Genomic DNA, 14,189 nt, shown 5'->3' on the forward strand with positions numbered 1-14,189 from the left:
TGGTAGGTATAGGACAGATGCTAGGGGTAGATTCTTTACGCAGCGGGTTGTGAGTTCATGGAATGCCCTGCCAGTAGCAGTGGTGAACTCTCCCTCTTTATGGTCATTTAAGCAGGCATTGGATAGGCATATGGAAGTTATTGGGCTAGTGTAGGTTAGGTAGGATTTGGTCAGTGCAACATCGAGGGCCGAAGGGCCTGTACTGCGCTGTATTTTTCTATGTTCTATGTTCTATAAAAACATTCGATAAAGAGCTGAATAACCCCGCGCTCTTCTGGGTAATACACTCGAGGAGGGCTGAATGGTTCTCTTCCTGTTCCTTGGGAACAGGCTAAAGGGTTGAATGGCCTCTACTTGTTCCTGTGTCACAGGTTCAAGAAAGAGCTGAAACACCTCCTCCTGTTCCTGTGTAGCAAACATAAGGGGCTGAATGGCCTCCTCCTTCTATTTCATTGTTCTATCCTATTATGCCTGCACAATTTACAAGTTCTTCCCCCGCAGCCAAACAACAGTGGGATGCCAGTGGGCTATTCGATCTGATAAATAAATCACTATTTTTCAGGGACATTTCAGCCTTTCATTCTCCAGCGATAACCACTGAACCTGAACCATGCCTCGTACACATCGCAGGAAATCCAAAACACTTTCAGCACTGGGAAAGGAGACCATCTGTCCCTTTCTGAAGGTTAGTGAGCTGAGAAAACAAGGCTATGGCAATAATTGTCTCAAGGGATCCATGATCACATTGTATATATTTCTGGGTAGGTCGAGAAGGAACCAAAGGTGGAGGGTTGGGCCCATGGATTAAGGAGAATAATACGAGGATGGAGAAGATGGATACGCAGAAGAGATCAAGGATAGAATCTGTTTGACGAAACTGCTGGCTATCCTTCCCAAAAGGAAATGGAAGCCAAGTTTTTGAATATTCTGAAGGCAGAAGTAGATAGATCATTGATAAGCAAAGGGTTGAGAGGTTATTGGGACTAGGTGGGAAAGTAGAGGAATCAGATCAACCGTGAGCCATGCTCCAGGGACTGAGTGGACAATTTCTGCTCCCAGTTAGAGCCATAGAGATGTACAGCAGGGAAACAGACCCTTCGGCCCAACCCGTCCACACTGACCAGATATCCCAACCCAATCTAGTCCCACCTGCCAGCAACCGGCCTATATCCCTCCAAACCCTTCCTTTTCATATACCCATCCAGATGCCTCTTGAATGTTGCAATTTTACCAGCCTCCACCATTTCCTCTGGCAGCTCATTCCATACACGTACCACTCTCTGGGTGAAAAAGTTGCCCCTTAGGTCTTTTTCCCCTCTCACCCTAAACCTATGCCCCTCTAGTTCTGGACTCCCCCACCCCAGGGAAAAGACTTTGTCTATTTACCCTATCCATGCCCCTCAGGATTTTGTAAACCTCGAAAAGGTCACCCCTCAGCCTCCAACGCTCCAGGGAAAACAGCGCCAGCCTATTCAGCCTCTCCCTGTAGCTCAAACCCTCCAACTCTGGCAACATCCTTGTAAATCTTTTCTGAACCCTTTCAAGTTTCACAACATCTTTCCGATAGGAAGGAGACCAGAATTGCACGCAATATTCCAACAGTGGCCTAACCAATGTCCAGTCCAGCCGCAACATGACCTCCCAACTCCTGTACTCAATACTCTGACCAATAAAGGAAAGCATACCAAACGCTGCCTTCACTATCCTATCTACCTGCGACTCCACTTTCAAGGAGCTATGAACCTGCACTCCAAGGTCTCTTTGTTCAGCAACACTCCCTCGGACCTTAGCATTAAGTGTATAAGTCCTGCTAAGATTTGTTTTCCCAAAATGCAGCACCTCGCATTTATCTGAATTAAAATCCATCTGCCCCTTCTCAGCCCATTGGCCCATCTGGTCCAGATCCTGTTGTAATCTGAGGGAACCCTCTTCGCTGTGCACTACACCTCCAATTTTGGGGTCATCTGCAAACTTCCGAACAATTCCTCTCATGCTCACATACAAATCCTTTATATAAATGACAAAAAGATTTCAAATGTCTGCATTCAGGAGGCCACCAACAAGAGGGAGACAGAGAAAACATTGAGGATGGAAAGTTATAAATTCAATGGAGGAGTTAAAATAGCAGTCTTCAGACATCCTCATTAATAACACCAGGGTCAGACAGGGGCAAGGACTTTCAAGATAAAGAAACAGAATTGGGCTGTTCAGCCCATCCCCTCTGCTCTGCCATTTGATCACAGGCTCAGCCCTATGCTCCTGCTTTCTCCCCCTAACCCCTTGGTCCCCTGAACAAATAAGAACCTATCCCTGCCTTCAAGATACTTAAGGACAGTCTCCACAGCGCCCCAACCCCCCCTCTGTAGGGAGGGGTTCTACCCTCTGGCTGAAGAAATTCACCCCACCTCAGTCCCTTCACTTGGAGGCTGTGCCATCAGGTGCTAGTCACTCCTATTCGGGGGGGAAACAACTTCTCCGTAGCCACTCTATCCAGGCCTCTATCAGAGTATGCTTCAGATAATCTTCCTTTTTTAACAAGGATAACCCGGCTGTGGACCGAGGTGAAGAATCGACAAGAAGGGAATGTTAGAGATTGTTTAGAGATCAGTGATTATCGTGAGGTAAGGCGGTGAAGCCAGGTGAATGTCACTGAACAAGGAATCTAGAAAGGAGAAAGGGAGGACTGCAGATGTCGGAGATCAGAGCTGAGGATAGAACTTCTCCCCACAGAGGGGGTGCTGTGAAGACCTGCTGCGCTTTTCCAGCAACACATTTTTCAGCAAGGAATCTCGAAACCCAGATATGGTACTGGGATGTTCTTCAGAGATAGATTTGAGTGCCACCATAAGAGCTGATGCAATTTGAATTCAGTCAAAATATTGAAATTAAATAAGGTATCAACGTAATCACTACCAACTGTTGTAAACCCTAGTGTCCTGCACTCAGACCACCATTCCAACTTACATCCTGTTACTATCCCCAGGTCTTAGGGCAATATACCCATTGTTCTCTCTGACCAGGATCAAGAGTCCCGAAGGTTCAGTTGCCGGCCTGGTGCTCGGATTCGGGATATCTCAGAGGAACTTGGAGTGGGAGGGTTGGGATCCAGTGGTCCTGGTCCATGTAGGTACCAATGACATCGATAGAACTAGGGCACAGGCTCTGCTGAGGAAGTATGAACAGCTAGGAATGAAATTAAAAAGCAGAATCTCTGGGTTACTACCTGAGACACAAGCTAATCGGCACAGGGTCAATAAGAAGGAGCAGTTCACTGTGTGGCTCAAAGATTGGTGTGGGAGAAATGGGTTTGAATTCATGGGACATTGGCACCAGTACTGGGGATAGGAGGGACCAGTCCCGATGGGAGGGTCTTCATCTGAACTGTGCTACGACCAGGGTCCTAGTGAACCACATAACTAGGACTGTAGATAGGGCTTTAAATTGTAACAGGCTGGGGAAGGGGGCTGAATGGCCTCCTGCTGGTTCCCTTTGTAACAGGCTGGGGAAAGGGGCTGAATGGCCTCCTCCTGGTTCCCTTTGTAACAGGCTGGGGAAGGGGGCTGAATGGCCTCCTGCTGGTTCCCTTTGTAACAGGCTGGGGAAAGGGGCTGAATGGCCTCCTGCTGGTTCCCTTTGTAACAGGCTGGGAAAGGGGGCTGAATGGCCTCCTGCTGGTTCCCTTTGTAACAGGCTGGGGAAGGGGCTGAATGGGCTCCTGCTGTTCCCTTTGTAACAGGCTGGGGAAGGGGCTGAATGGCCTACTGCTGTTCCCTTTGTAACAGGCTGGGAAAGGGGGCTGAATGGCCTCCTGCTGGTTCCCTTTGTAACAGGCTGGGGAAGGGGGCTGAATGGCCTCCTGCTGGTTCCCTGTGTAACAGGCTGGGGAAGGGGGCAGAATGGCCTCCTGCTGTTCCTCTGTGGGGACAGGCTGGGGAAGGGGGCTGAATGGCCTCCTGCTGTTCCCTGTGTAACAGGCTGGGGAAGGGGGCTGAATGGCCTCCTGCTGGTTCCCTGTGTAACAGGCTGGGGAAGGGGGCTGAATGGCCTCCTGCTGTTCCCTGTGTAAGAGCCTGAAGGAGTTGAATGGCCTCTTATGGCCTTATTGTATTTATGTGTAACATTCCTATTTTCATTGGATTGCTCTCCACTCCAGAGAAATGATGAAAATCCACCAACCACTCCAGTTTGTAAAAAAGGGTTTGGGGCTGAGAGGAGGAGCCCTTTCACTGAATGGAACCATTCCAACAGTGCAGGGAAAACGCCACAGGGAACCCCGGCTAAGGGGACTGAGAACCGTGAAGACGACCAAGTCAAAGAATTCACATTCAACTTCCAGAGTAACGGGAACAGCACCGAGCATGTGGTGAGAGGGAAACTGGAAGAAAACATTCATTCTGCTCTCATGTCTTCCGCGCCTTTCCAGAAAGAACGAGAGAAAAGTGAGGGCAAGACATTCCATTTAATTGGGAAAAGGGAATTAATGGGTGCCGTCAATCTAGGAATGCCCTGTAAATGTCTGCCGGACAAGACCCATTTTGAAGTGGTATTTTACCGGGTTAAAGGCAAGGTCAGCTATCGGGATGAGGTCTCTACAGGCAAGCAATGTGTTGTATTCCGTGTCAGAAGCACTGGAAGGACAGGTGGCAAGCTTGGGACAGGTTCAAAGCCTATCATCAAGAACGCCGGTCTGCGAGAGGACGGACATGACCTGTGCCTGTACGCTTTTAAAGGTGAGACCATTCGCGAGGCTCTGTGCAAGGATGGGAGGTTTTCATCAGTCATTGAGCAGAAAGTGTGGAGCCTGATGGATGAGCACAGACGTCTGCAGTTCACCCTCACCGTCGATGACCTCCGTGATAAATGCTTTGAGGTTCAAGTCAGCAACGAGACGTATGCGGCAGGAAACGAGCATGGTGATAATAATGACCACGCCAGCCCCAAGAGGAGACAGGAGCAGGGCAACGCACCAGGAGAGCAGGAGGAGCTGAAATGTGAGCTGAGAAAGCAGGTTGATGAATATCTGGAAAAGGAGAAAGGAGAGAAGCATCACCGTAAAAACTGGAATCTGCTGAAGACAGAATTTGGGAAGATTGCAGTTGATGGGGTTCCCGTTACAGTCCATGAAATGCTGGTGCGATTGAGTGCGTCTGTTGGATTGGTCAAATGGGATAACAATGGGAGTAATGGCACTGCCTCTTGCTTCTACCTTGGAAACGAATATACCCTGACATGTTTCCATGTCGTGAAGATGGCTGTAGGAGATGGTGTGCCTGACAATGAGTGGAAGACCGTAATAGAGAAGGCCATGACCATACACTTTGACTACAAGGAGAAGTGCCAGCCTACCTGGGGCTGGCATAACATTGAACCGTGGTTTGAAGTGTATAACCGAGACCTTGACTACGTGGTGCTGAGATTGAAGGTCCCCAATGATGATCAAGTAGAACTACCTCCAGGTGTGTTACACACTGCAAACCGCCCTCCCCGGAATGGAGTGGTCTACATTATAGGCCATCCTAAAGGTGATCCCAAATCCACTGACACTTGTACGGTTATCCCTATTCCACAGCGAAATATCCAATATTACATGCAGGTTTTCACAAAGTACAGTTTCAAAGAAATCCAAAATTCAGACACGATCACCTACAACACCTGCTTCTTTCAAGGTGCCTCTGGCTCTCCTGTGTTCGATGCCTCTGGGAAGCTAGTGGGAATGCATGCTGCAGGATATCAGTATCAAATCGGCATCAAGAGAAACAGCGTGATCGAATATGGTCCAACCATTGAAGCCATTGTCAATGACATGAAGGCTCGATTTCCAGGATTTGACCTCATTTCCCAAATTCAGGATGACAGGAACATTCTGCGCGAAGACCAAGGAGAGATTCCAATGGACATCCAGTAAAAGAACGCAACTAAATGAGTATCAAAGCGAGTTATTACGATTCTCATTCTTGTTGCAGCTGTTCCTTTCCTGCCTCACCTTCAATATTATCCCCAAACTTCAGTAAGCTGTTCTCTTCCACTTTCTACTCCTCTGTAAACTCCTGGTATTATCCCAATGTATACCCGCTTTCTGTACTCAAAACCAAGACTGACATCTGGTCCTCTAGCACCTGCACATTTCAATTCTTTTGTGGATGTATGCGGCAGACTTCTCCTCTCCCCATTTCCAGAAACCCTATCCAACCCTACATCCCTTTGGGAATTCACATTCCTCAATTTCCAGCCACTTGCACAGCTCCCAATGCTCCACTATCCCACACATACCTCAACTTCTGGAATCTCTTTATTCCTTCCCATCCCTCCACAAACCCATGTGAAAAACAGGGGCCATTCAGCCCTTCAAGCCTGATCGGACATTCCATGTCACCATGGCTGACCATCCAACCTGTTCTCATGCACTGTCCCTGTCGCCTATGAACGCTTTCGCCCCAAAATGGACACCTAACTCCTTCTTGAACACAGTGAATGTTTTTGGCCTTGAGCACCTCCTGTGGCAGAGACTTCCACATGATCACCAATCTCTGGGTGAACAAATTTCTCCTCATTCAGCCTGTAACAGCCTACCCTGTATCCATAGACCGTGACCCCTGGGTCTGGGTTCCTTCCTGAATGTACCCTGTCTAGTCCTGTTGGATTTTATGAGATTCCCCCCTCCATTGTTCTAAACCCCAGTGAGTATAGGCTGAACCGATCCAGAATCTCTTCATACGTATGTCCTGTCATCCCAGGAATCCCTCTGATTAACGCTCTCTCTCTCTCTACTTTCCAAGCAATGACGTTCTTAGTTTCCTCTTTTAAGTCTGCCCTTCCAACTTTAACCTGCTGCTTGATGCACACCTCTCTGACCAAGCCTTTGGTCACCCACAGTCAAAACAGGAAGCGATGTATTCCGTTCACACTGTGTCAGCTCTTTGCAGAGTGATTCAGACCTCCTATTCCGCCTCTTCCATTCAAGTAGATCTGAAACTGCATTTTCCTCAAGTGCCTTTCCACCTTCGTTGTAAAATGACTGATCAATTCCACCTCCACTGTCCTCCCAAAGTAACAGGCAAAGTCACCACAGCCTGAGAGAGAGAGAGAGAGAGAGAGAGAGATTGCGAGAGAGAGAGAGATTGCAAGAGAGAGAGAGATTGCGAGAGAGAGAGATTGAAAGAGAGAGAGAGAGAGATTGAAAGAGAGAGAGAGATTGCAAGAGAGAGATTGAGAGAGAGATTGAGTGAGAGAGAGATTGAAAGAGAGAGAGAGAGAGATTGAAAGAGAGAGAGAGATTGCAAGAGAGAGATTGAGAGAGAGAGAGAGATTGAGAGAGAGAGAGAGATTGCGAGAGAGAGAGATTGAAAGAGAGAGAGAGAGAGATTGAAAGAGAGAGAGAGATTGCAAGAGAGAGATTGAGAGAGAGAGATTGAGAGAGAGAGATTGAGAGAGAGAGAGAGATTGCGAGAGAGAGAGATTGAAAGAGAGAGAGAGAGAGAGAGAGAGATTGAAAGAGAGAGAGAGATTGCAAGAGAGAGATTGAGAGAGAGAGAGATTGAGAGAGAGAGAGAGATTGCGAGAGAGAGAGATTGAAAGAGAGAGAGAGAGAGAGAGAGAGATTGAAAGAGAGAGAGAGATTGCAAGAGAGAGATTGAGAGAGAGAGAGAGAGAGATTGCGAGAGAGAGAGATTGCGAGAGAGAGAGAGATTGTGAGACAGAGAGAGATTGCGAGAGAGAGAGATTGAAAGAGAGAGAGAGAGAGAGATTGAGAGAGAGAGATTGCAAGAGAGATTGAAAGAGAGAGAGAGATTGCGAAAGAGAGAGAGATTGCGAGAGAGAGAGATTGCGAGAGAGAGAGAGATTGTGAGACAGAGAGAGATTGCGAGAGAGAGAGAGATTGTGAGACAGAGAGAGATTGCGAGAGAGAGAGATTGAAAGAGAGAGAGAGAGAGAGATTGAGAGAGAGAGATTGCAAGAGAGATTGAAAGAGAGAGAGAGATTGCGAAAGAGAGAGAGATTGCGAGAGAGAGAGAAAGAGAGATTGAGAGAGAGAGAGAGATTGAGAGAGATTGAAAGAGAGAGAGAGATTGCGAGAGAGAGAGATTGCGAGAGAGAGAGATTGTAAGAGAGAGAGAGATCGTGTGAGAGAGATTGCGAGAGAGAGATTGAAAGAGAGAGAGATTGAGAGAGAGAGAGAGATTGAAAGAGAGAGAGAACCGCACTTGTTCATTACTCGTAAAATAAATGTTTTCCTCATCTACTTCCTACATCTTGATCACATAAACATATTGTGCCTCTTCATGAAGACCTTATCTTTGTCAACCTTATCCAGACCTGTCAGGATCTGTACACCTCTATCAGATACTCCCTCTTATTCACTTTACAGGCTATGAATATTGAAGCGAGTTATTTACCTCCTCAATCCCCAATGCCTGCTTCCCCATCACAAAGCACAAGTCAGGAGTGTGATGGGATACTCCCCACTTGCCTGGGTTTACTGTACCTCAACACCAAGAACAAACCAGTCAGGGCAACGCAGCCCATTTGATTGGCGCCACATCCACAAACGTTCACTCCCTCTGCCACCAACGCTCAGTCGTAGGGTGTACCATCTCCCAGATGCACTGCCGAAATTTATCAAGGTTCCTCAGCACCTTCCAAACTCAAGCCCCCAACCATCTGGAAGGAAAGTGCAGCAGATACACAGAACACAACCCCCTCTCCAGGCCAGGCACCATGTCAACTTGGAAGTATACTGTCATTCCTTCACTCTCACTGGGTTAAACTCCTGAAACTTCACTCCCTAACTGAACCGAGCGACCGACTACCTGCACCATTTCAACAGCATTGGTTCAAGATGACAACTTGCCATCACCTTCCCAAGGACAATCACAGATGGATAACAAATCCTGACCTTGTCAGTGATACATACATCCCTGGAACAAAATGTTTTGAAAAGATCTGCTTTACTTGAAAAGGTCAAGAAACGACACCTTGTGTTGTGCTGGGAGGCAATGGCCTAGTGGTATTATCGCTAGACTGTTAACGCAGAGCCCCAGGTCACGTTCCTGGAACCCAGGTTCAAATCCCGCAACAACAGATTGTGGAACTTGAACTCAGTAAAACCTGGAAATAAGAGTATAATGATGACCGTGAATCCACTGTCAATTGTTGGAACACCCCCACCAAATCTGGTTCACTAATGTGCCTTTGATAAGGAATCTGCCATCCTTACCTGGTCTGGCCTACATGTGACTCCAGACCCACAACAATGAACTGCCTTCTTTCTGAGCAATAAATGCTGGTCTAGCCAGTGATGCTCTCATCCCATGAATGAATATTTTAAATAAACTCTTCAAATCATACATAAAGCACTGACAAAGAAGACTTTCTACCATCCTCCAGTCTGTAAAACAAATGTTGACCATGAATTTCTGTGTTTTAACATCGACCTTCACCCGAGCTGATGTGCAAACCCCACACCCAGGAGCCATGAGCTTAATGAGCCTCTTTAGTGGTGTCCTGTGAAAACCTTTCAGAAAATCCATTCAGACAGCATCCATCACTTTGCCTTCACTAACCTCCATCAAAACGTAAAATCAGATCTGTTTAACGGGTTCTGCTTTTTATAAATCCGTGCCTGTCATTCCAACCTCTCCAAGTCCCCATTTCCAAAAAAACATTACCTGGTGCTGACATTAAACTGGCAGGCCTATAGTGGACTGCGAATGGCTGTTTCTTGAATAAGTGCAGTACACTTTGCAGGCTTCAAAATCTCTGCAATTACCCAGTGTCTCCTCACTCACTTCCCTTAACAACTTGGGATACAAGCCGTCCAGGCCAGATGACTTATCCACTGACCATAGGCAGCCTTTCCAGTATATGCTTCCTCTCAATTTTCACCGTACCCACTAACCCCTCCACTGCCAATGACCAATATTTGATCCGAATTCTCTCCCATGATCAACACCAGTGTAAAGGACTCATTAACCACTGAACCTCTCCTCATGTGTCGTTCTTTTTGTCACTAATATCTGTAACTTTTCAAATGGTTTACTGTCAATTATTTTATCTAATAAATGCTCCTTTGAATCACTTTGAGACACATGTGATGACAAAGAACTATATAAAGGCAAGCTATTGCAGGCTTAATCGCACTCCCCTGAACATTTCCTGTAGCCTGGTGGGTCTATCTCCACTCTGGCAAAAAGATTTTGGGCATAAGCCCTTCTTCCGGAACGGCTTCTCATAAGCCCTTCTCATTCCTGAAGAAGGGCTTATGTCCGAAACGTTGATTCTCCTGTTCCTTGGATGCTGCCTGACCTGCTGCGCTTTTCCAGCAACACATTTTCAGCTCTGATCTCCAGCACATACAGTCCTCACTTTCTCCTCAAAGATTTTAACCTCCTGCGAATCCTCTTGCAAGGATGCCTTCCTTGAAGAAGCTCTCTTCCTCCCTCTACAAGGATTTCAGTGAGTCCCCCGCTCACTGCACACCCCAGGTCATCTCCATTCCTGAAGAAGGGCTTATGCCCGAAACATCGATTCTCCTGCTCCTTGGATGCTGCCTGACCTGCTGCGCTTTTCCAGCAACACATTTTCAGCACTGTGGGAGGAAACCAGAGCACCCGGAGGAAACCCACACAAACACAGGGAGAATGTCCGTGCGGTCGTCCAAGGCCGGAATCGTGTCCAGGTCCCGGCAGTGTACAAAACCACACGTTACCTTGCCTGTTTGAGGAACAGTCTGCCAGTCTCTCTGCAGTCACTGAGACTACACACTCTGAATTTGAGAACGGTTGTTGTGAAATCACGATGAAGGAATGTAAATTTTTGAAATATGGTTTTGTCAAAGTGGGTAGCTGTTGATTAAATGACGTCTCACTTCAGCATGTAGGAAGAACTTTTGTACAGGGGAAAGGTTTGCTGAATTGAACCAGTGTTATATTTATCCTGAGAGAAGTGCTGAGGCAGCTAACTCCATGTTTAACCTGTCTTGATAGGGACAGTGTTGGGGTTGCTTTACATTATATCTGACCCTATGTTATGCCCTTCTTGTTTCATATTGTCATTTTCAGTGCAATGATATGACAATTACTCTGATGCAATTAGCAATAAATGCTTACTCATGACCAAATGAAGTTGTCTTATTTCAATATCTTACAAAACCTCAGGCACTGTAAGAAGGCGACACGGCCCATTAAGTGTGTCCGAGACACGACAAGCAATTTCCATACAGCAGGCGCCCACAAATACCACAATGACACTGAACTTGTGTGCTGGTGACATTGGTTAATAGAAACTGAGAAGAACAATGCACTCTTCTGTAAAGGAGATAGCCAAGGCGTTTACCTGTTCTCGAGATGGCCGGCATAGTCTTGGTGAAACGGTCCTTTCTGAGAAATGGCTCCTCCAGCACCACCACGAGAAGATGGCCATAATTCATCGTGATCTTCAGATGTGTCCAAAGGCTGAGTCTTAACAAAAAAGGAATGCATCAGTTAGTTGAGTGACCAACTCCCCATGGGAGTGGGGGATGGGGAAGGATTTGAGGAGGTTCAGGGGTAAATGGGTGCTGGGAACCATCCACAATGGGAGAGTCGGGTATGCGGCCAAGTCAGTCAGAGTGCTGCTGGGTGGGTCGGGGACGATGAAAGACTGTCTGCTCATAACGTGGGGATATTGTTGCACCGGTCAGAGTTAGCCCAGTGACAGGGCAGCCACGCAAACATCATAATTACAGACCGGCAACTGGTTCACCTCCAAGGGGGCGGCACGGTGGCACAGTGGTTAGCACTGCTGCCTCACAGCGCCAGAGACCCGGGTTCATTTCCCGCCTCAGGCGACTGTCTGTGTGGAGTTTGCACGTTCTCCCCGTGTCTGCGTGGGTTTCCTCCCACAGTCACAAAGATGTGCGGGTCAGGTGAATTGGCCATGCTAAATTGCCCGTAGTGTTAGGTAAGGGGTAAATGTAGGGGTATGGGGGGGTTGCGCTTCGGCGGGTCAGTGTGGACTTGTTGGGCCGAAGGGCCTGTTTCCACACTGTAAGTAATCTAATCTAATCTAATCTAAATGCCTCAACAACTGAACAGACAGACAAAAACTGGGACAGAAAGTCACTTTGCAGAAATTTTCATCTTTTGGAAGAGTAAGCATAATCTCGGCTTCGTGAATCCCTCCACGTTAAGGTACAGGCCAGGAGTGTGACAGAATATTCCCCACGTCTCCAACAACACGTTAACAGCTCGACTTTATCCAACAGCAAGCAGCCTGTTTGATTGGCTCCACGCCCACAAGCATCCACTCCCATGACCTTAATGCTCAGTGGAGGCAGTGTGTACTATCTACTGCAGACCTTCAGAGAGAGACAGCACCTTCCAAACCCACGCCCACTTACAGAGTCATAGAGATGTACGGCACGGAGACAGACCCTTCGGTCCAACCTGTCCATGCCGACCCAGATATCCCATCCCAATCTAGCCCCACCTGCCAGCACCCGGCCCATATCCCGCCAAACCCTTCCTATTCATATACCCATCCAAATGCCTCTTAAATATTGCAATTGTACCAGCCTCCACCACATCCTCTGGCAGCTCATTCCACACACGTACCACTCTCTGCATCAAAACGTTGCCCCTTAGGTCTCTTTTATATCTTTCCCCTCTCACCCTAAACCTATGCCCTTTAGTTCTGGACTCCCCACCCCAGGGGGAAAAGACTTTGCCTATTTACCCTCTCCATGCCCCTCATAATTTTGTAAACCTCTATAAGGTCACCCCTCAGCCTCCGACGCTCCAGGGAAAACAGCCCCAGCCTGTTCAGCCTCTCCCAAAGGTAAGCAAATACATGGGAACACTGCTCCGTTTAAGTTTCCCTCCAAACCACTCACCATTCTGACTTTTAAAGTATATTAAACTTTATTATATAAACTTTATTATATATTATATAAAAACTTTAAAGTATATTAAACCCAGTGTTGCTGGGTCACAATCCTGTAATTCCCTCGTTGTTGGTCAACCTACAGCACAAGGACTGGAGTCGTTCAAAGTCACCATCTCAAGGAGCAACTATGGACGGCCAATTAAACTCAACCACCCAGCAACCTTCAGACCTCACAAACGCATTTAAAAAGTGCTGAAGCCCTCATCCCTGGGGTCATTCGAGTCAACCTTCTCTCCTCTGGTTCATAGGAGTATAGAAAGTAGGAGTAGGAACGTCAAGCCTGATCCCTCTTTCAATACGATCACAGCTGATCCAAACTGCCTTGTTCACAATTCTTACCCATAGTCTTTGATCGCCAGCAGTTAGCACTGCTGCCTCTCAGCGCCAGGCTCCTGGGTTGTAATTCCTCCCTCGGGGACTGTCTGTATGGAGTGTGCACGTTCTTCCCATGTCTGCGCTACTTTCCTCCAGGTGCTCCAGTTTCCCATAGTCTGTTGGGGTGTGTAAGCTTGGTGGGCTAGCCATGGGAAACGCAGGGGTAAGGTAAGGTGGTGGGGATGCACTTCAGTGTGTGGACTCGATGGGCCAAATGGTCTGCTTCCACACTGTAGGGACTCTGTGATCCAAAAAAAACCATATCCAATTCCTCCTAGAAAACATTTGATGTTTTGACCTCAACAGTTCCCACACATAATTCCACAGGATGACCTCTCTCTCTGTGTGAACACGTCTTCTCATTTCCAAAACTGTCTCCTTTACCTCCTGAGACTCTGAGCCTTAGTTCTGAACGCCCCAGTCATTGAGAACATCCTGACTGCATCTAACCTGTCAAGTCCTCTTAAAATCTATGGCTTCCCAAGAAATGCCCGTCATTTATCTGTGCCTCCTTGAATACAGTGTGAACTGATTCAGGCTCTTTTCAGTCCCGCCGTCCCAAGCATCAGTTAGGAAATAAACCTGTTTCACACTTGCACCATAGCCAGGACGAAAACAGTCTGGCCAACGTACCATGCACCTTGCTCACCACCTGCTCTACCTTCATGTTTACATTCAGCGACTGGACACAAGGACACCAAAGTGTCACGGCACCATTCCCTTTCCCAGCCTAGCTGGGACACGGAGGGAATAAGTGGCCTTCCTGTCTTTGCCCTTGAAGTGGACAACTTCACCTTTACCCATAATGCCTTGGTGTTGACCAACTCATCAACTCAACATGCCCCAATCAACACCAAACATGGCCCCACCAACAGGCTCCTAAAGTACACAGT

At 47.4% G+C, this 14,189-nt stretch overlaps 1 protein-coding gene across 1 annotated transcript; it reads left to right on the forward strand.

Annotated features, from left to right (window-relative positions):
* Positions 1-610: 610 nt before the first annotated feature.
* On the forward strand, positions 611-7,048 carry LOC132834504 (serine protease FAM111B-like). The gene is made up of 2 exons (XM_060853428.1): positions 611-685; positions 4,154-7,048. Exons 1-2 carry the CDS (start codon positions 611-613, stop codon positions 5,903-5,905), a joined length of 1,827 nt encoding a protein of 608 aa, XP_060709411.1. The 3' UTR covers positions 5,906-7,048.
* The last annotated feature ends 7,141 nt before the right edge of the window (positions 7,049-14,189 follow it).

This window comes from Hemiscyllium ocellatum, chromosome 40 (assembly GCF_020745735.1).
Source record: "Hemiscyllium ocellatum isolate sHemOce1 chromosome 40, sHemOce1.pat.X.cur, whole genome shotgun sequence".
Taxonomy (NCBI): domain Eukaryota; kingdom Metazoa; phylum Chordata; class Chondrichthyes; order Orectolobiformes; family Hemiscylliidae; genus Hemiscyllium; species Hemiscyllium ocellatum.